Genomic DNA, 15,283 nt, shown 5'->3' with positions numbered 1-15,283 from the left:
GATATATCATTCGTGGAAGTTTGGTTTCTCCTCTGAATCACATGGAAAAATACATGCAGCTGGAGATTACGCACCAATTTCGACGGAGGACACCAGGCGGACACCTGGTAAATGTAGTCTCTTATGGTCAATCTTCCAATGATATGCCTACAAATACGTCACAATGCTGCAGACACCTTGGGGGAAACGACAGAAAGTGTAGGCTCGTTCCTGGCGCATTCACAGCCATATGAGGAGACATTGGAACACAGCGCCTCAAAAATCTGGCTAACTTCCTGTTTGAAGTTTCATCTTGGTTTCGCCTGTAGCATTAGTTCTGTGGCACTCACAGACAATATCTTTGCAGTTTTGGAAACGTCAGAGTGTTTTCTTTCCAAAGCTGTCAATTATATGCATAGTCGAGCATGTTTTCGTGACAAAATATATTGTTTAAAACGGGAGGTTCAAGAGGGTTAAACATTTAATTGAGCCACTGAGTAATATATAAGATATACACCAGGTACGGGAGACGGGGCGACGGTTGTGGTCGGCGTAAGATGGGAGTGGTGTTCTAACCAAGTCAAGCGAATAAACGTATAGCAGATAACAAAAATATTGCAGTCAGGGACTGAATATTCCTAGGGGACCCACATTGCACGATTGAGTGTGCTGAGAAATAAGGTAGATTTATTTTGTTCTTTTAATTAATTTACACAAGTACTTCCCGGTTATTGATTTTGGTTTGATTGTTCAGATAACACCATTGAAATTAAACAGGAGGTTAAGGTATACTAACATTAGAATCTGTTTTCATTATGGGAAACAATGAAAGGTCTGCAAAGTGGATTGCAGGTTGAGTTTATTTTATGTTAAAGGGACAGTGTACGTTATCACCGTTGTGTGTGTCTAATGGCAGGGTGTTTAAGAAGCATTTTGGAGAGACTGTTTGAAGAGAGACTGAATGGGTTTTAGATATAACCACAAAGGTAATTTAAAACTATTGATTTGATAGATACAATATAATTATTATAACTATTATGTTTTATTTGTAGTAAACGTTTTGGGTTTAAGGGAATTTCCATGTTCCCAGAGACAAGATATCGGTACACTCACATATGGACTATTAGGAGTTTTATTTTCTGAGTTATATTTAAGCAAGTGATTTTTTTAAAGATAAAGGGTACTTTAATATGTCTAATATGGTATGACTTATGACCTCCATTGTAGCTTTCCTTTGTGGTCTGATCAGCCTCATTGGATGGAGAATCTAGGGTCATTTGTAATACAAAAAGGCAGTGAAATTTACATTATAGTTTCATTATATTTTCTCTGAATGTGGTGTGAAAATTAGCTAGGATAAGTTTTAATGATGGTAGACTCATGTTAAGTATTTGGGACATATTTTGAGCCAACAGGGCAGGGAAGAAATTGAGATATTTGTGTTAGGTTTTAACACCTGTGTACAGGAGTGCCAGTGTACCTGTGTAATGTGGGAGGGTGTCCGTATGGGGATTACATGATAACCAATTTGGGACAGTTCTGGGATTGGAGAAGAGGGTATCCTTATAGCATAGGGGATCCCACAAATGGTGGATAGGTTTTCCATGATATGGGGGAAACCTGGGAGCACTGTTGAACTCTGTAAAGGTGTACTAACCATCAACCATCAACCTGTACTAACCATCAACCATTAAGCTCTCTGATGCAGGTACTTACACCCTTGGACAGGAAAGGGCTGGGGACGACATGATGGGCCTGTTTTCTATTAAGGTGCTGCCAAAACCACAGAGGTCTCAGACGAACCAGAGCCAGACACACTCCTCTACCACCCCTGGACCGAACCTGCCACCCACCACCACTGTGTCAAATCCCATTCAGGTAATTAACGTTAGAGACTATTCAGCTATTGATCAATTAGGCACTGAGACTGGTTTAGATGGTAGGGACAATTTGTGGCTGTCCTATATGAGGTATACAGCTAAAACCCTGAAAAGAAAGGACTGCATTATTTGTAGTCATGCTAGACCTGTTCTGGCTACACACCCATTTGCTATAGGAGAAAGAGAGGGGTGGTTGTGTATTCTGAGAGGTTTTTACCAGGTTCAGCCCAATTCAACTCTCTGTTCCTCTTTGAGCCTTGTGTTTCCTACAGTACCTCCTCATCGGGCCCCTTGGGGTGTTAAGACATATGGGGGCAATTACAGTTGTATCACGGGTACAGGTAATGGCATAGACTATGGGAGGTTGCCTGAAGCTGATTGCAGTAGTAACATAACCATTAATGCCACTTGGCCAGTTGCAGGCCTAAACCAAACTAGTGGTCTGGCTGATGTGTGGTGGATATGTGGACCCAAAAGAGTGCTGAGACCCATTCTTAGAGGAGACTGGCAAGGTACGTGTGCTCTGACCAGTTTGATAATTCCACTGACCATTGTTGATGTTACTGCTGAACAGTTGTTGGGTTCTGTATCCAGGGGACCTGAAAACATTCCATCCATGAGTTTTTCAGGCCTTGGGTAGGAATGATGTACTCTGGCACTTAATACCTATTATGGTTCCAGCCATAGTGGATGTTAGACAGACTGCATGGATTAATTATATCTACTATAATCAACAGCGTTTTGTGAATTACTCCCGTGATGCACTCACTGGTATGTCTGAACAGCTTGAGGCCATATCTAGGGTTGCCAGACAGAATAGACTTGCTTTGGATATGCTTCTTGTCAGTCAGGGGGGTGTCTGCAAGATGTTCGGTGAACAATGTTGCACGTATATTCCTAATAACACCAGTCCAGATGGTAGTATATCTAAGGCCCTTAGTGGGCTTGATGCACTATCTGCTGAGATGAGGACCATGGCGGGAGTGGAGGAGTCTGGACTGTTCTCTTGGTTGGGAGCCTGGTTTGGTAAGTACACTAGTATGGTGGTTACTGTATTTCTGACCCTAATTGTAGTGTTTTTATTGCTTATGTGTTGTGCTGCTTGCATCATACTGTGTTTTAAGAAGTATGTTACAGATGTGGTGAAGGCTTCAGGCATGATGCCTTTGCTTGATGCTCCAGTTGGAGATGCTGATACTGAATCAAGCTTTCAGGGGAGGATGGGACTGACTGAGGATGATGGTATGCTGTGGGTGAGGAAGTATAATAAATATTACACCACCACAGTTCCTTCTTTTACATTTTTGTTTTATGCTAAATTTTCTTTCCAGTATGTTTGTTTTCCCTGTTGTGAAGGTTTGGAGTCCCTGGGTGGCATGAAGCCCAACTGGTGCAGGATAGGAGTAGCTGAGAGGACCAGATGGTTTATAATAATGCTTTGCTCTGCTTCACTCTGTTTTCCATTACCAAAGTTTTATCCTACATCTTACATTTCAATAAACAGTAAAGTCTTATCCTGTTTTTGTCAAAAGGGGGAGACAAAAGCATATCACTTGTTTATTTTTTTCTTGGTTGATTTTTCTTTTCTGTTTTTCTGTAAAAAAAAATAATAAGAAGAAACTTTTTATTATTTTCATGAAATGCTATTAACATATTACTATGTTGGGACCGCTGACCCTAGCGGGTGTCAAAAGGGGGACTTCAATTTAACACCATTTTCTTTTATTCTGTTTTTAAATGAACTGTTGTTCTCTTTTGACATGAGGGTTTTAAGTTCCTAGGTGTCTGGTAGCCAATCCAGTACATAGTGGGATCGAATGCAGGACATGAAGGTATTTTAAACTTGAACTGTTATATGATTAATTGTTGAATTTTTATTCACAAAAAAGGGGTGATTGTGGGATTCTGTATTTTACATTATAACCATTACCATATATATATATATATATATATATATATATATATATATATATATATATATATATATATATATATATATATGATTAAATATTATCTGATGTTGGCTGTGTGAAGTATCTGCATTTGTGCACTTGAGCATAATCATGAGAGTTAACAACTGCTTGCTAGATCTACTTGCCTGTTTGTGTGTGTGTGACAAGAACTGAGTAACATGGTGTGACCTGCATGTTGCAAAACTGTAGATAACAGCCCAGCAGATCCCAGGTCCTTGTGTTTGTATGTAACAATATTGAGCACATGGTGTGACTTGCTGTATCTTACAAAGTTGTGGTTAAGCAGGCATATGGGGTGGTGTTCATCACAAGGTTTAACTGAGATGGAAAAATACTGAACAACACAATAGCAGGAACTGAGCAACTGTTAAAACTAGGTGGTGATACCAGAACAGTAGGAATCTATACATCAACAGAGGGAGGACTCCAAGAACTGCCAAGAGGCAGGGACCCGCCTGAGCGCCCGCGATAGGCTGAGCAAGTTTAAACCACGCCCAGCCTCTACTGTGATAGGCCAACAGACGGGTTGGAACTATGTCTATCCAGTATAAGAACACTGTTTACGTACATCCTGTCAGTTCTCTGTTCTGCCCTGCGTGGTATTACAGTGAGCCCGTATATACGAATGTTGCATTTGCCATTTATTACTTAGCTAATTAAAAATGCATAGTATACAATCGGTGACTCATTGTTATATTTATCCTGATACCAGATTCAAATTTACGTAACTCTTAACAGAAGTGACCAGAAGAGAAGAAAATGGCTTCCATTTCCATGACCGAGAGGTACTATTTCTTTAAGTCAATGGGTTTCACAGTGCACCACAGTTGTGTGTCTAGTATTTTGAGATGCTGTAATAAGATCCATGGTAAGTAAAGGTAAGAGGACATAAATGGTTGAATAAACAACATCATTTTGAGGATGGTATTGAACTCAATTAAATGTAAGAAATGTTGGACCCACTTCTTTGTACTATTTGATGCTTTATATGTACTTCATGATACTTTAGAAAGGATGTATGTTTTGCTTACATTTAAATATATTTTAGTACTTTTCCCCACATTGTCCAAATTGCAGAATACCTGCCCCTACTTAGAACTTAGAATAAACAATATGCTCCAAGTTTACTTTTTGAAAGCAAATTATTTGTATAATAAAAAAGCAATGTGTGCCAGAGTATACTGTAAATATTACTGCAAATATACATTTACAGCAAAAAGTAATATTCTTCTTAAATATTATATTTAAAAGTTAAGGACCAAATGACAAACTGAAGGTCATACTTTTTCCCTGATAGAAAAAAACATTCAAGTTGATTAGGAGCTGTATTTCTTTAACACAAGATTTGGAAATTAACAGGTCCTGTACTAGTAGGGTATGCTGTTTGGAGTCTTTATCCGACTGGATACATTTTTTTACAAAAATACTGTTGCGCCAGTGAATGCAAGTAATCATTAGTATTTTAATCAAGCCCTTGCATTTGCAAAGAAAATTAAGTCAGATGTTTTATGAATACTTTTTACAATGGCAGCCACAGTCACTGCCCAACGAGTCACTCAGCTTACCTTCCTGTCTTCACAAAACAGTTTTTTTGCTGGCTGCACACCTAATTAGGGTGAAACCTGTAAAATCTAGAATATGTTCTAAGAGAAAGTAACATTATGTGACTATATTCAGGTATATTAGGGCTCCCGAGTGGCACAGTGGTCTAAGGCACTGCATCTCAGTGCTTGAGGCATCACTACAGACACCCTGGTTTGATTCCAGTCTGTATCACAACTGGTCGTGATTGGGAGTTCCATAGGGCGGTGCACAATTGGCCCAGTGTCATCCAGGTTTGGCCGGTGTCAGCAGGATTTGTAAATAATAATTTATCCTTAACAGACTTACCTGGTTAAAGAAAGGTATCAAGTCAGTATATTGACATATTCACATAAAGTACCAGTCAAAAGATTGGACACACATTCAATAATTATTATTATTATTTTTTTACTATTTTCAACATTGTAGAATAATAGTGAAGACATCAAAACTATGAAATAACACATATAGAATCATGTACAGTAGTAACCGAAAACGTGTTAAACAAATATATTTTATATTTGAGATTCTTCAAAGTAGCCACCCTTTGCCTTGATGACAGCTTTGCACACTCTTGGCATTCTAGTTGTGATGTCTTCACTATTATTCTACAATGTAGAAAATAGTACAAATAAGAAAAACCCTTGAATGAGTAGGTATGTCCAAACGTTTGATTGTTATAGCATGTCAAATGTTGCACCTCTCACACAGAAAACTTTCACACAGAAACTGTCATTGGATAATGAAACAAAACAACGAGTCAAAAATTCCACAGCTGCACCTCTCACACAGAAACGATCATTGGAAAATGAAACAAAACGATGCCCATCCTTAAAATATGTGTTTCCCGACAGTGATATGCCAAATTGAAACAACAAAACTCAATATACTTTGCTCGACGATTTGTAATGTAATGATTATACAAACTTTGATACACTTTTTCTCGATAACCATTTTAGATACAGAAGAAGAAGTCTGAATATTAAATAAAGATCTTTCATCTAAATTATATGTTTTTGTACTGTATTTCAGAAAAATATCAAATGTTCTGAAAATATATGTTTAATTATCACGTGGAATGACCCAAATTCCTTATGAAGTTGGCACATAGTATGGTTGTATGAGTTTCCATGGTGACAATACTTTTCTCCTGATTGATAGTCCTGTATGTATATTCTCATTACAGGGCCACAAGCGGTATCACTGGATCAAATGTAGACCCTTCGCTAACTAGACACCAGGCGATTGAAATTCATCCATTGGATAATATCAAAATTGACCTGAATGAGGAGGGAACAGTTAGAAGATGGACAGTAGGCAAAAATAATCTGAAGGCAAACAAAACCGTGTTACTCATGGGAGCGACTGGAGTGGGAAAATCAACTCTCATCAATTATATTGCCAACTACATCCTTGGGGTCAATTTCGAGGACAACAAACGATTCCAATTAATCCCAGATGAAAAAAAGAGTCAAACTGCATCTCAAACTACTGCCATCACTGTGTATGACATCTTTGGCCATGAAGGGGACCGTGTTCCTTTTTCTGTTACAATCATCGACACTCCAGGATTTGGAGACACAAATGGGATTGAACAAGATCAACTCATTACTAAAAACATTCAAAAATTGTTTAAGTCCAAAAATGGAGTGCACCAAATTGATGCCGTGTGTTTTGTTGTTAGAGAGGATGAGGTTCGTCTCACCCTCACCCAACGCTATATCTTTGAGTCCATCCTTTCCATATTTGGAAAAGACATTGAAAACAATATCCTTGCACTTATCACATTTGCAAGAGGAGGCAAGCATCCTCCCCCTGCTCTTAAAGCCATTAAGGAAGCAGGGATTCCATGTTCAAAAGAGAAACTGAAATTCAACATTACATCTTTCACAAACAGATCAGCTGATCCACAAATAATAACAGATAACAAAAGAAGTTGGGCAATGGGAGAGAAAAGCATGACAAAGTTCATCAACCTACTAACAACGCTGGAAACAAGAAGCTTGCAGCTGACCCAAGAAGTGCTAGCGGAACGCAGACATCTTGAGGCTTGTATTGATGGGATAGAAGATCAGCTAAAGATAACCCTTGACAAACAGATCGAACTTAAAGAAATTCAAAATGTCTTGAAAGAAAACAAGGAAAAGATAGATGCTCAAAGGGATTTTGAATTTCTGGTCACCACTAATGAGCTTGTAAGGGTTGATTCTGAAAAGATGGCAACCAACTGCAACAACTGTGAAATGACTTGTCATCTAAGGTGTCCATTAGCCCCACAGAAGCTGTTATTTCTTTGTGAAGCCATGAGAAACTGCCAGTGTAAAATTTGCCCTGGAAAATGTTCCTGGAAAGATCATGTCAAAGAAAAGGTGGTATACCAGATGACTCCAAAAGTTGTGAAGAAAACATACAATAATATAAAAGTTGAGTATGGACAGGGACTAGGTGGAAAAATCACCGCGGAGGATGTGGAGGAAAAGATTCAGTCTGAGATACAAGAATCAGAAGACAAAGGAAACAAACTGCTTGAGACTTCATACAAATGTGTGGCACGGCTGGAGGAGATTGCACTAAGGCCCAATCCATTGACAGCAGAGGAATACATTGATCTTCTGATTCATAGAGAAACAGAAAATATCAACAGGGTAAAGAAACTTCAGGAAATGAAGGCAAAAGCTCTGCTGATATCTTCAATGACCAAGGAAAAACCTGAACAAGGCACGGGATGGGTTCTTAAAAAAATGAAAGGATGTACATTGCATGATTAGCTATACAAACCAGTAAGATTGAGTAAGGATTGATGGAATCATCTGGCCCAGCACATTGTCTGTTGTCAGGCCATCATGATAGAGAACCAATTCAAAAGTATTTTTTGACAGAAGAGGTCCTCAAACAAAAGCTGACATAGACACTGAGTGCACAAAACATTAGGAACATCTGCTCTTCACATGACATTACCTGACCAGGGGAATCCAGCTGTGATCCCTTATTGATGTCACCTGTTAAACCCACTTCAATCAGTGTAGATGAACGGGAGGAGACAGGTTAAAGAAGGATTTTTCAGCCTTGAGACAATTGAGTGAATGGCAAGACAAAGAAATGTAAGTGCTTTTGAACGGGGTATGGTAGTAGGTGCAAAGCGCACTGATTTTAGTGTGTCAAGAACTGCAACGCTGACACTGCAACGCTGCTGAGTTTTTCATGCTCAGCAGTGTGTATCAAGAATGGTCCACTACGCAAAGGACACCCATCCAACTTGACATAACTGTGGAAAGCATTGGAGTCAGCATGGGCCAGCATCCCTGTGGAACACTTTTGACACCTTGTAGAGTCCATGCCCCAACGATTTGAAGCTGTTCTGAGGGCAAACGTGGGTGCAAATCAACATATTTACAAGATGCACTATGTCGAGGGACATCTTTACTGCAACGTGATGATGTGATTATGCTCATAATGAAAATATCCAATAGGAGCATATTGGACTGCAACAATAGGTTAACAGTTGACAATGATTTGTGTATCAAACATCATTAGTTAGTTGGATACTAAGTCACAAAATGTATCTTGAAACTATTAAGTTGGTTCCTATACTGTAGTACTATACTGTAGTAGTAATGTTGATTGTGCAATACTTTTTAACTTTTTACAGTCAAACAGAATGTAGAGCAGTGGTGATGTGGAGACATTGCAATGTAATGGTCATTGTATGTTTTGTTTCAGTAGGTGTTTTTTTTACCAATTGTTTTCATTTCCATGTATTGAATCAATCACTCTTAAGAACATTCATAATGGAACATAACTGTTGAGGTGTCTTGTGACAACAGGCATTAGAATCAGCACTGTTATTGCACAAACAACTTTAGTAAACTTTAAATAGAATTTGCAGTGATTTCAAATTAGATCACCAAGGCTGCGGTTACAACGGCAGCACAATATTTTTTTTCACTAATTGGTCTATTGAACAATCAGATCAGCTCTGAAAAATATCTGATGGAAAGATCTGATGTGATTGGTCAAAAGACCAATTAGTGGAAAAAATATCAGAATTGGGCTGTCAGTGTAAATGCAGCCTAAGTTCCGGGTGGATTACATCCACATCTATCCACATCATGGAATGTTGTCTTTTTTTTGTTTTCACATGTATAGCAATGCATCAGTCCAGGTATGTCATGACTATGTTCTATTAAAAATGGTTTTATTTTCAACCAACAGTATATCTAATTTAGATCATATATGCATATGAGCATCTTGCATATTGCAAGTGAAGTATGACTGATAATGCCTCGCAAGTGTCTGCATCTAATCGCAGGGGACCACCTGTTTGGAAGGTCTAATGGACAGCCTAACAGTCCAGGAAAATTAAGAATGCTTTTACACTACAGCGATCGATCTGGATCCCATTTTCTTAACGCGACGAAAGCACTTTTAAGTTGTCACACCCGTGGGGATTGAAATCATTTGACTTTATATTACTTTAGAATTTTACTTTATTTTAATAATTGACTTTCCCTTAAGAAATGCTTAAAACAATATAAGCACCGCAAGCACTTCTGAACCATTCCCATTTGAGATAGGGACTAAACAAGGCTGACCACTCTCCCCACTCTTATTTTCCATGAGTCATCATGTTAGCAGAGATAATTAGAAAAGATATGGACATAACAGGGGTCACCATAAACCAACAGGAATTTAAACCTTTTCTATTTGCATATTTAACAGCTTTGGTAGTGATTCTCGGATGTTTCTTGAATATCAGATAGCACTGTTGTTTTACTCAAAATACTCAGGGTTTAATTTGTACTTTTAGAAAAAAGATTATACGAATCAGGATTAACGTAGAAGACGTCCCACAATCCCTGAATGTAGTTAAATCCTTAACAAAAGCATTCAAATTTTTAGGATGCAATACCAGGAAGAATAAAACACAGCCCCACCATAAGCGCAATATAGTGTGTTCTGTATTAAATATGTGTAGGCCTACTATACATTCCATTTTTGCCCTGGTATTTCATGTTTAATTTACATTTTTTTATATATATTTTTTTACAGGCAATCAGCAAGCGCAATGAGTTCAGAATATAAACCCAGATCCAAGCTTCTGCATGCTGACATTATCAAAGATTGTAAACAAACCAGTCCAGGACCTCCAACAAAGTATCTTCTAATGACAGAGAAAGAGATTCTGCACGACAGTGAAAATATCAGGCGATGGACTTTTGGTAAAAAGGACCCGAGCAAAATGAACCGAACGATATTGATGATGGGAGAAACAGGAGCAGGAAAATCAACCCTCATCAATGTGATGGTGAACTACATCCTTGGCGTTGGTTGGGAGGATAAATACAGATTTGAAATCATTGCTGATGAGAGTCAAAGTCAAACTAGGTCACAAACAACTGCCATCACTGTGTATGAGATCTTTGGTCACGAAGGTGATCACATTCCATTTTCTTTAACCATCATTGATACTCCAGGATTTGGTGACACGAGCGGAATAGAGCAAGACAAACTCATCACAAAAAATCTACAGGAGCTGTTTCAATCTCCAAAAGGAGTCCACCACATTGATGCAGTGTGCTTTGTTGTAAAAGCTGCACAAGTGCGCCTCACACCTACACAGCGGTACATTTTTGATTCTGTCCTCTCAATTTTTGGAAAGGACATAGAAAATAACATTGTGGCACTCAGTACTTTTGCAGATAGTGGGGAGCCTTTAGTCCTTCAAGCACTGGTAATGGCAGAAGTTCCATGTGTCAGAAATGAACTTGGTACACCTGTTTACTTCAAATTCAACAATGTGTTTTCTGGTTTACAAATGGATGAAGATGATGAAGAACATAACGATGAAGAGGATGAAGAGGAGGAGGAAAATGATGAGGTGTGTCAATCATCTTGGAAAATGAGCATGAAAAACATGGCCATGTTTTTTGAATCACTATGTACAATGGAAGCAAAAAGCTTGGTATTAACACGTCAAGTTTTAGAGAAACGCAAACAACTGGAAATGGAAGTCCAGATATTAACAAAGCAGCTACAAGTTGCAATGCAGCGGGTAGAAGCACTGAGGAGGGTCAGCGACCAATTAGAACAACATCAAGAGGACATGGAAGCCAACAGAAACTTCTCCATTCTTTTAGATGTAAGTCTGAAGGAGAAATGTGCCGTAAACAAGGAGGCAACAAATTGTAATTCTTGCAGGGAAACTTGCCATCACCCTTGCACAGAATATGTTGGGTGTACACGCATGCAGCAAGACAGATGCACCGTCTGCATCAAGAATTGCAGCTGGAACGATCATTGTAAAGAGAAGTTTATTTATGTCTTTAAAACAGAAGAAGGTGAATCAACGTACCTAGACCTAAAGAGAAAGTATGAAGAATTGGAATGGCAATCGCTGACAGCAAAGATGTTCCTCATCATCTTTTTGAAGGAACTTCAGCTGCAACTCCTTGCCAGCTCCATCTTAAATCTTAAAATACACAGCATTGTTCAAAAACTGGATCAGATCGCTCTGAGACCAAATCCAATGAGCGCAGCCAAATACCTTGACCTCCTGATTGAAAAAGCGCAAAGGAATCACAACCCCGAGAGAGTCAAGACACTGACAGATATGAAAGAGCAAGAAAAGCTGAAGAATAACTTCGCCAATCTGGTTCATGAATAAGTGAGTAAATATTGCATTTAATGTCTTCTCCAATACCTCCGTGATTGGAAAACATATGGTTAACCTGCATTTTGTTCTGCTTTCCTGTCTTCTACAGGGGTGTATCCTGTCAGTAACCACCACAGGAAGAGCTGAGAGTTGAGCCTGCATAATGAATAATTATTAAGACATGTTTATAGTGCTAATGTCAAACTAAATGTGCCATTACATAGTTGGGCCATCCATTCATTGGATCCTCTGCTCAACGTACAGTTTATGTATAGTTAAACAAAATGATTAATTTTCATTACTCTTGTAAGTTTTCTGTAATGTGTGAAATATTTTTGTGAGATAATCCATTGATACTTTTTCGAACAAATATAATATTTGTTCGAAAAATCGACATTGCGGTTTAGCATGTGAATGGAGAAGAATCTCGTAGACAAGGCGTTAATTTTGCCAAATTTGTACTTTGCATTCTACTTTCTTACATATCAGATTTGATTGGTGAGTTCATAAATGACCTTTTTGACGCAAATGTCACACGACTTGAGGAGCAGAAGATCTGTAACTAAAGTTTCAACCGCGATGGCAGACGTGAATGGAAAGGGTGTCGACTCCAGTCGGTAATGGTAATGGCTCCGACTCCAGTCTGGAAGTAGTCTTACCAGGACTCATATCACAGGAACAAATCATCTTTATAAAGGACAGATATTCATTTTTTAACATTCGGACACAGTTTAACATGATTTATTCTAAACAATTCTCCAACTCCCCTGAGGTGGTAATCTCCCTAGACGTCCATTCGACAGAATTGAAAGGGAGTACCTATTTGCTGTTCTTAAAAAAAATGGATTTGGGGAAAAATGTAGCTCATGGATCTGTTTCTTGTATACATTTCCCCAGGCCAGTGTCTGTACCAATGACACCCGTTCGGATTATTTTGCTCTGGAACGTGGGACACACCAAGGTTGCCCACTGTCCCCTTTATTATTTGCCGTCGCCATTAAGACCCTTTCAGTAGCTTTACGGACATCTTCCTCTTTCCAAGGTGTAACACGGGAAGGAGTTGAACATAGGTTATCATTATATGCAGATGATTTGTTACTCTATGTAAATAACCCTGTAACCTGTTTGCCTTCTATCCTTTCTATTCTGGAGAACTTCGCCTCCTTCTCCGGTTACATCCTGAATCTCCAGAAAAGTGAGTGCTTCCCAGTCAATCCAGCAGCGCTGCAGCTCCAGCAGATAGATTTGCTCTTTCCGGTTAGCCACTCTGGTTTCAAATACCTTGGATTGAAATTCATTATATGCTCTTTTGTTCTGCAAACTTTCCTCCCCTTCTTGCGCAAATGAAAACTGATTTTCAGAGATGGGGAAGCTTACCACGATCACTTATAGGAAGGATTAATGCTGTAAAAATGAACAGTTTACCCAAATTCTATTTCAATCTATCCCATTGTTTTTACCAAAGTGTTTTATTTTATTTTAAAGTCAATCAATCAGGCGGTTACCACATTTATCTGGGGAGGAAGGGTACCCAGAGTCAATAGATCTTTACTTCAGAGATTCAAGTTTAGTGGAGGCCTGGCACTACCCAGCGTTTTATACTATTTCTGGTTACATGCTCCAGATACCTCATGGTGCCACCTAAAGGCGCATTCTTGTATTTTTGCTTCTCTTCTTGCATTACTCTGCTTTTCTCTACCAACATCCCCCTCTCTCTATACTTGCAAACCTGTAGTGCTTTCCACACTTAAGATTTGGTACCAGTTTCAACTGTATTTTAAAATCTCCTCTGCATCTACTATTGACAGGAATCACTTATTCCCCGCTTCTCTAATAGATAATGCTTTCTTTCACTGGACGAGGAAAGGTAATAAAGTCCTTCCAAGACTTATATGTACATTTATTTTTTTCTAGTTTTCCCAACCTGGCCTCTAAATACTTTTTGCCTCCATCTCACTTTTTCTGTTACCTTCAAATTAGGCATTGTGTCTCCTCCCAATTTTCTGGCTTCCCTGCTCCACCCCCTTGCTAATCCTGGGATGGTATATTGACTCTATTACCTCGACAGAAAGCAGTCATTTCTCAGATCTATCTGTGTATTTTGTCATTGGACAAACACTCCACCAACAAAACAAAATTTGCTTGGCAATGGGAAATGGGTGTTGAATTTACACAGGAGTGGTGGGACGAGGCTATTGATAGGGAATGCTCCATTGCATCTTGAGCTCATCTTGGTCTCATACAATGTAAGGTTTTACATAGAGTGCATTTTTTCAAATCCAGATTGTCTGAAATATATCCAAATGTAAATGATGAGTGTGATAGATGTCATGTCTCACCATATGACCTTAGTCACATGTTCATTCAATGCTTTAAACTACAAAATTACTGGGATTCATTTTTAAAAACTTTATCTGGGGTGCTTGAAATGAACCTGCAGCAATGTACCTTGATAGCTGTTTTTGGTATTCCAGGAGACTTGTTCTGGCGATGTTGTTGCTTTTTACATCCTTATTAGCTCACCGTGGAATTCTTCTCCAGTGGAAGTCTGCTCAGTCCCCCTCTACTTCTCAATGGCTTAACGATGTAATGTTATTCCTAAAGCTTTAGAAAGTATTCTCTTAGGGGATCCAATGATACATTGGAACCCCTAAGAGAAACTCACTGGTCTTCATGATGTTACTAAAACTGAAACCATGAACTCTAAACCCACTGGTCTTCATGATGTTACTAATACTGAAACCATGAACTCTAAACCCACTGGTCTTCATGATGTTACTAATACTGAAACCATGAACTCTAAACCCACTGGTCTTCATGATGTTACTAATACTGAAGCTATGTGTTCTAAATCCACTGGTCTTCATGATGTTACTGATACTGAAGCCATGTGCTCTAAACCCACTGGTCTTCATGATGTTACTGATACTGAAGACATGTGCTCTAAACCCACTGGTCTTCATGATGTTACTGATACTGAAGCCATGTGCTCTAAACCCACTGGTCTTCATGATGTTACTAATACTGAAGACATGTGTTCTAAATCCACTGGTCTTCATGATGTAACCCTGCCCATGCAAATATTACGATACCACAGCTCACAATCTCCCAGCCTCAAACCCTCTGGGACTGGGGCAGCTTTGTGAGTCTGACTTGGGCTGACGAGGGCTGGGGAAACAGAATTCACGCTGGACTTTGCATAACGTTCAAGTTGGGGA

The 15,283-nt window shown here is 38.9% G+C and overlaps 1 protein-coding gene across 2 annotated transcripts; it reads left to right on the top strand.

The window, feature by feature from the left end:
- Window positions 1-3,970: 3,970 nt before the first annotated feature.
- On the top strand, window positions 3,971-15,283 carry LOC124012569. 2 transcript variants are annotated; one of them, XM_046326344.1, is made up of 3 exons: window positions 4,398-4,617; window positions 10,463-12,077; window positions 12,175-15,283. In XM_046326344.1, exons 1-2 carry the CDS (start codon window positions 4,592-4,594, stop codon window positions 12,075-12,077), a joined length of 1,641 nt encoding a protein of 546 aa, XP_046182300.1. In that variant the 5' UTR covers window positions 4,398-4,591; the 3' UTR covers window positions 12,175-15,283. The 2 variants fall into 2 exon arrangements, with proteins under 2 accessions (XP_046182301.1, XP_046182300.1); XM_046326345.1 differs by lacking the exons at window positions 10,463-12,077; window positions 12,175-15,283 and adding an exon at window positions 6,600-8,644 and having other exon boundaries at window positions 3,971-4,617.

This window comes from Oncorhynchus gorbuscha, linkage group LG24 (genome assembly GCF_021184085.1).
Source record: "Oncorhynchus gorbuscha isolate QuinsamMale2020 ecotype Even-year linkage group LG24, OgorEven_v1.0, whole genome shotgun sequence".
Classification (NCBI taxonomy): Eukaryota; Metazoa; Chordata; class Actinopteri; order Salmoniformes; family Salmonidae; genus Oncorhynchus; species Oncorhynchus gorbuscha.
Note: the sequence above shows the minus strand (reverse complement) of the source record. Positions and strands in the feature narration are given on the sequence as shown.

Bases quoted from the DNA above. Each gene is read 5' to 3' on its own strand.
- LOC124012569 (XM_046326344.1), top strand. From the start codon at position 4,592: ATGGCTTCCATTTCCATGACCGAGAG. The intron at 4,618-10,462 runs GTACTATTTCTT...ATTTTTTTACAG, and splicing joins TCCATTTCCATGACCGAGAG to GCAATCAGCAAGCGCAATGA.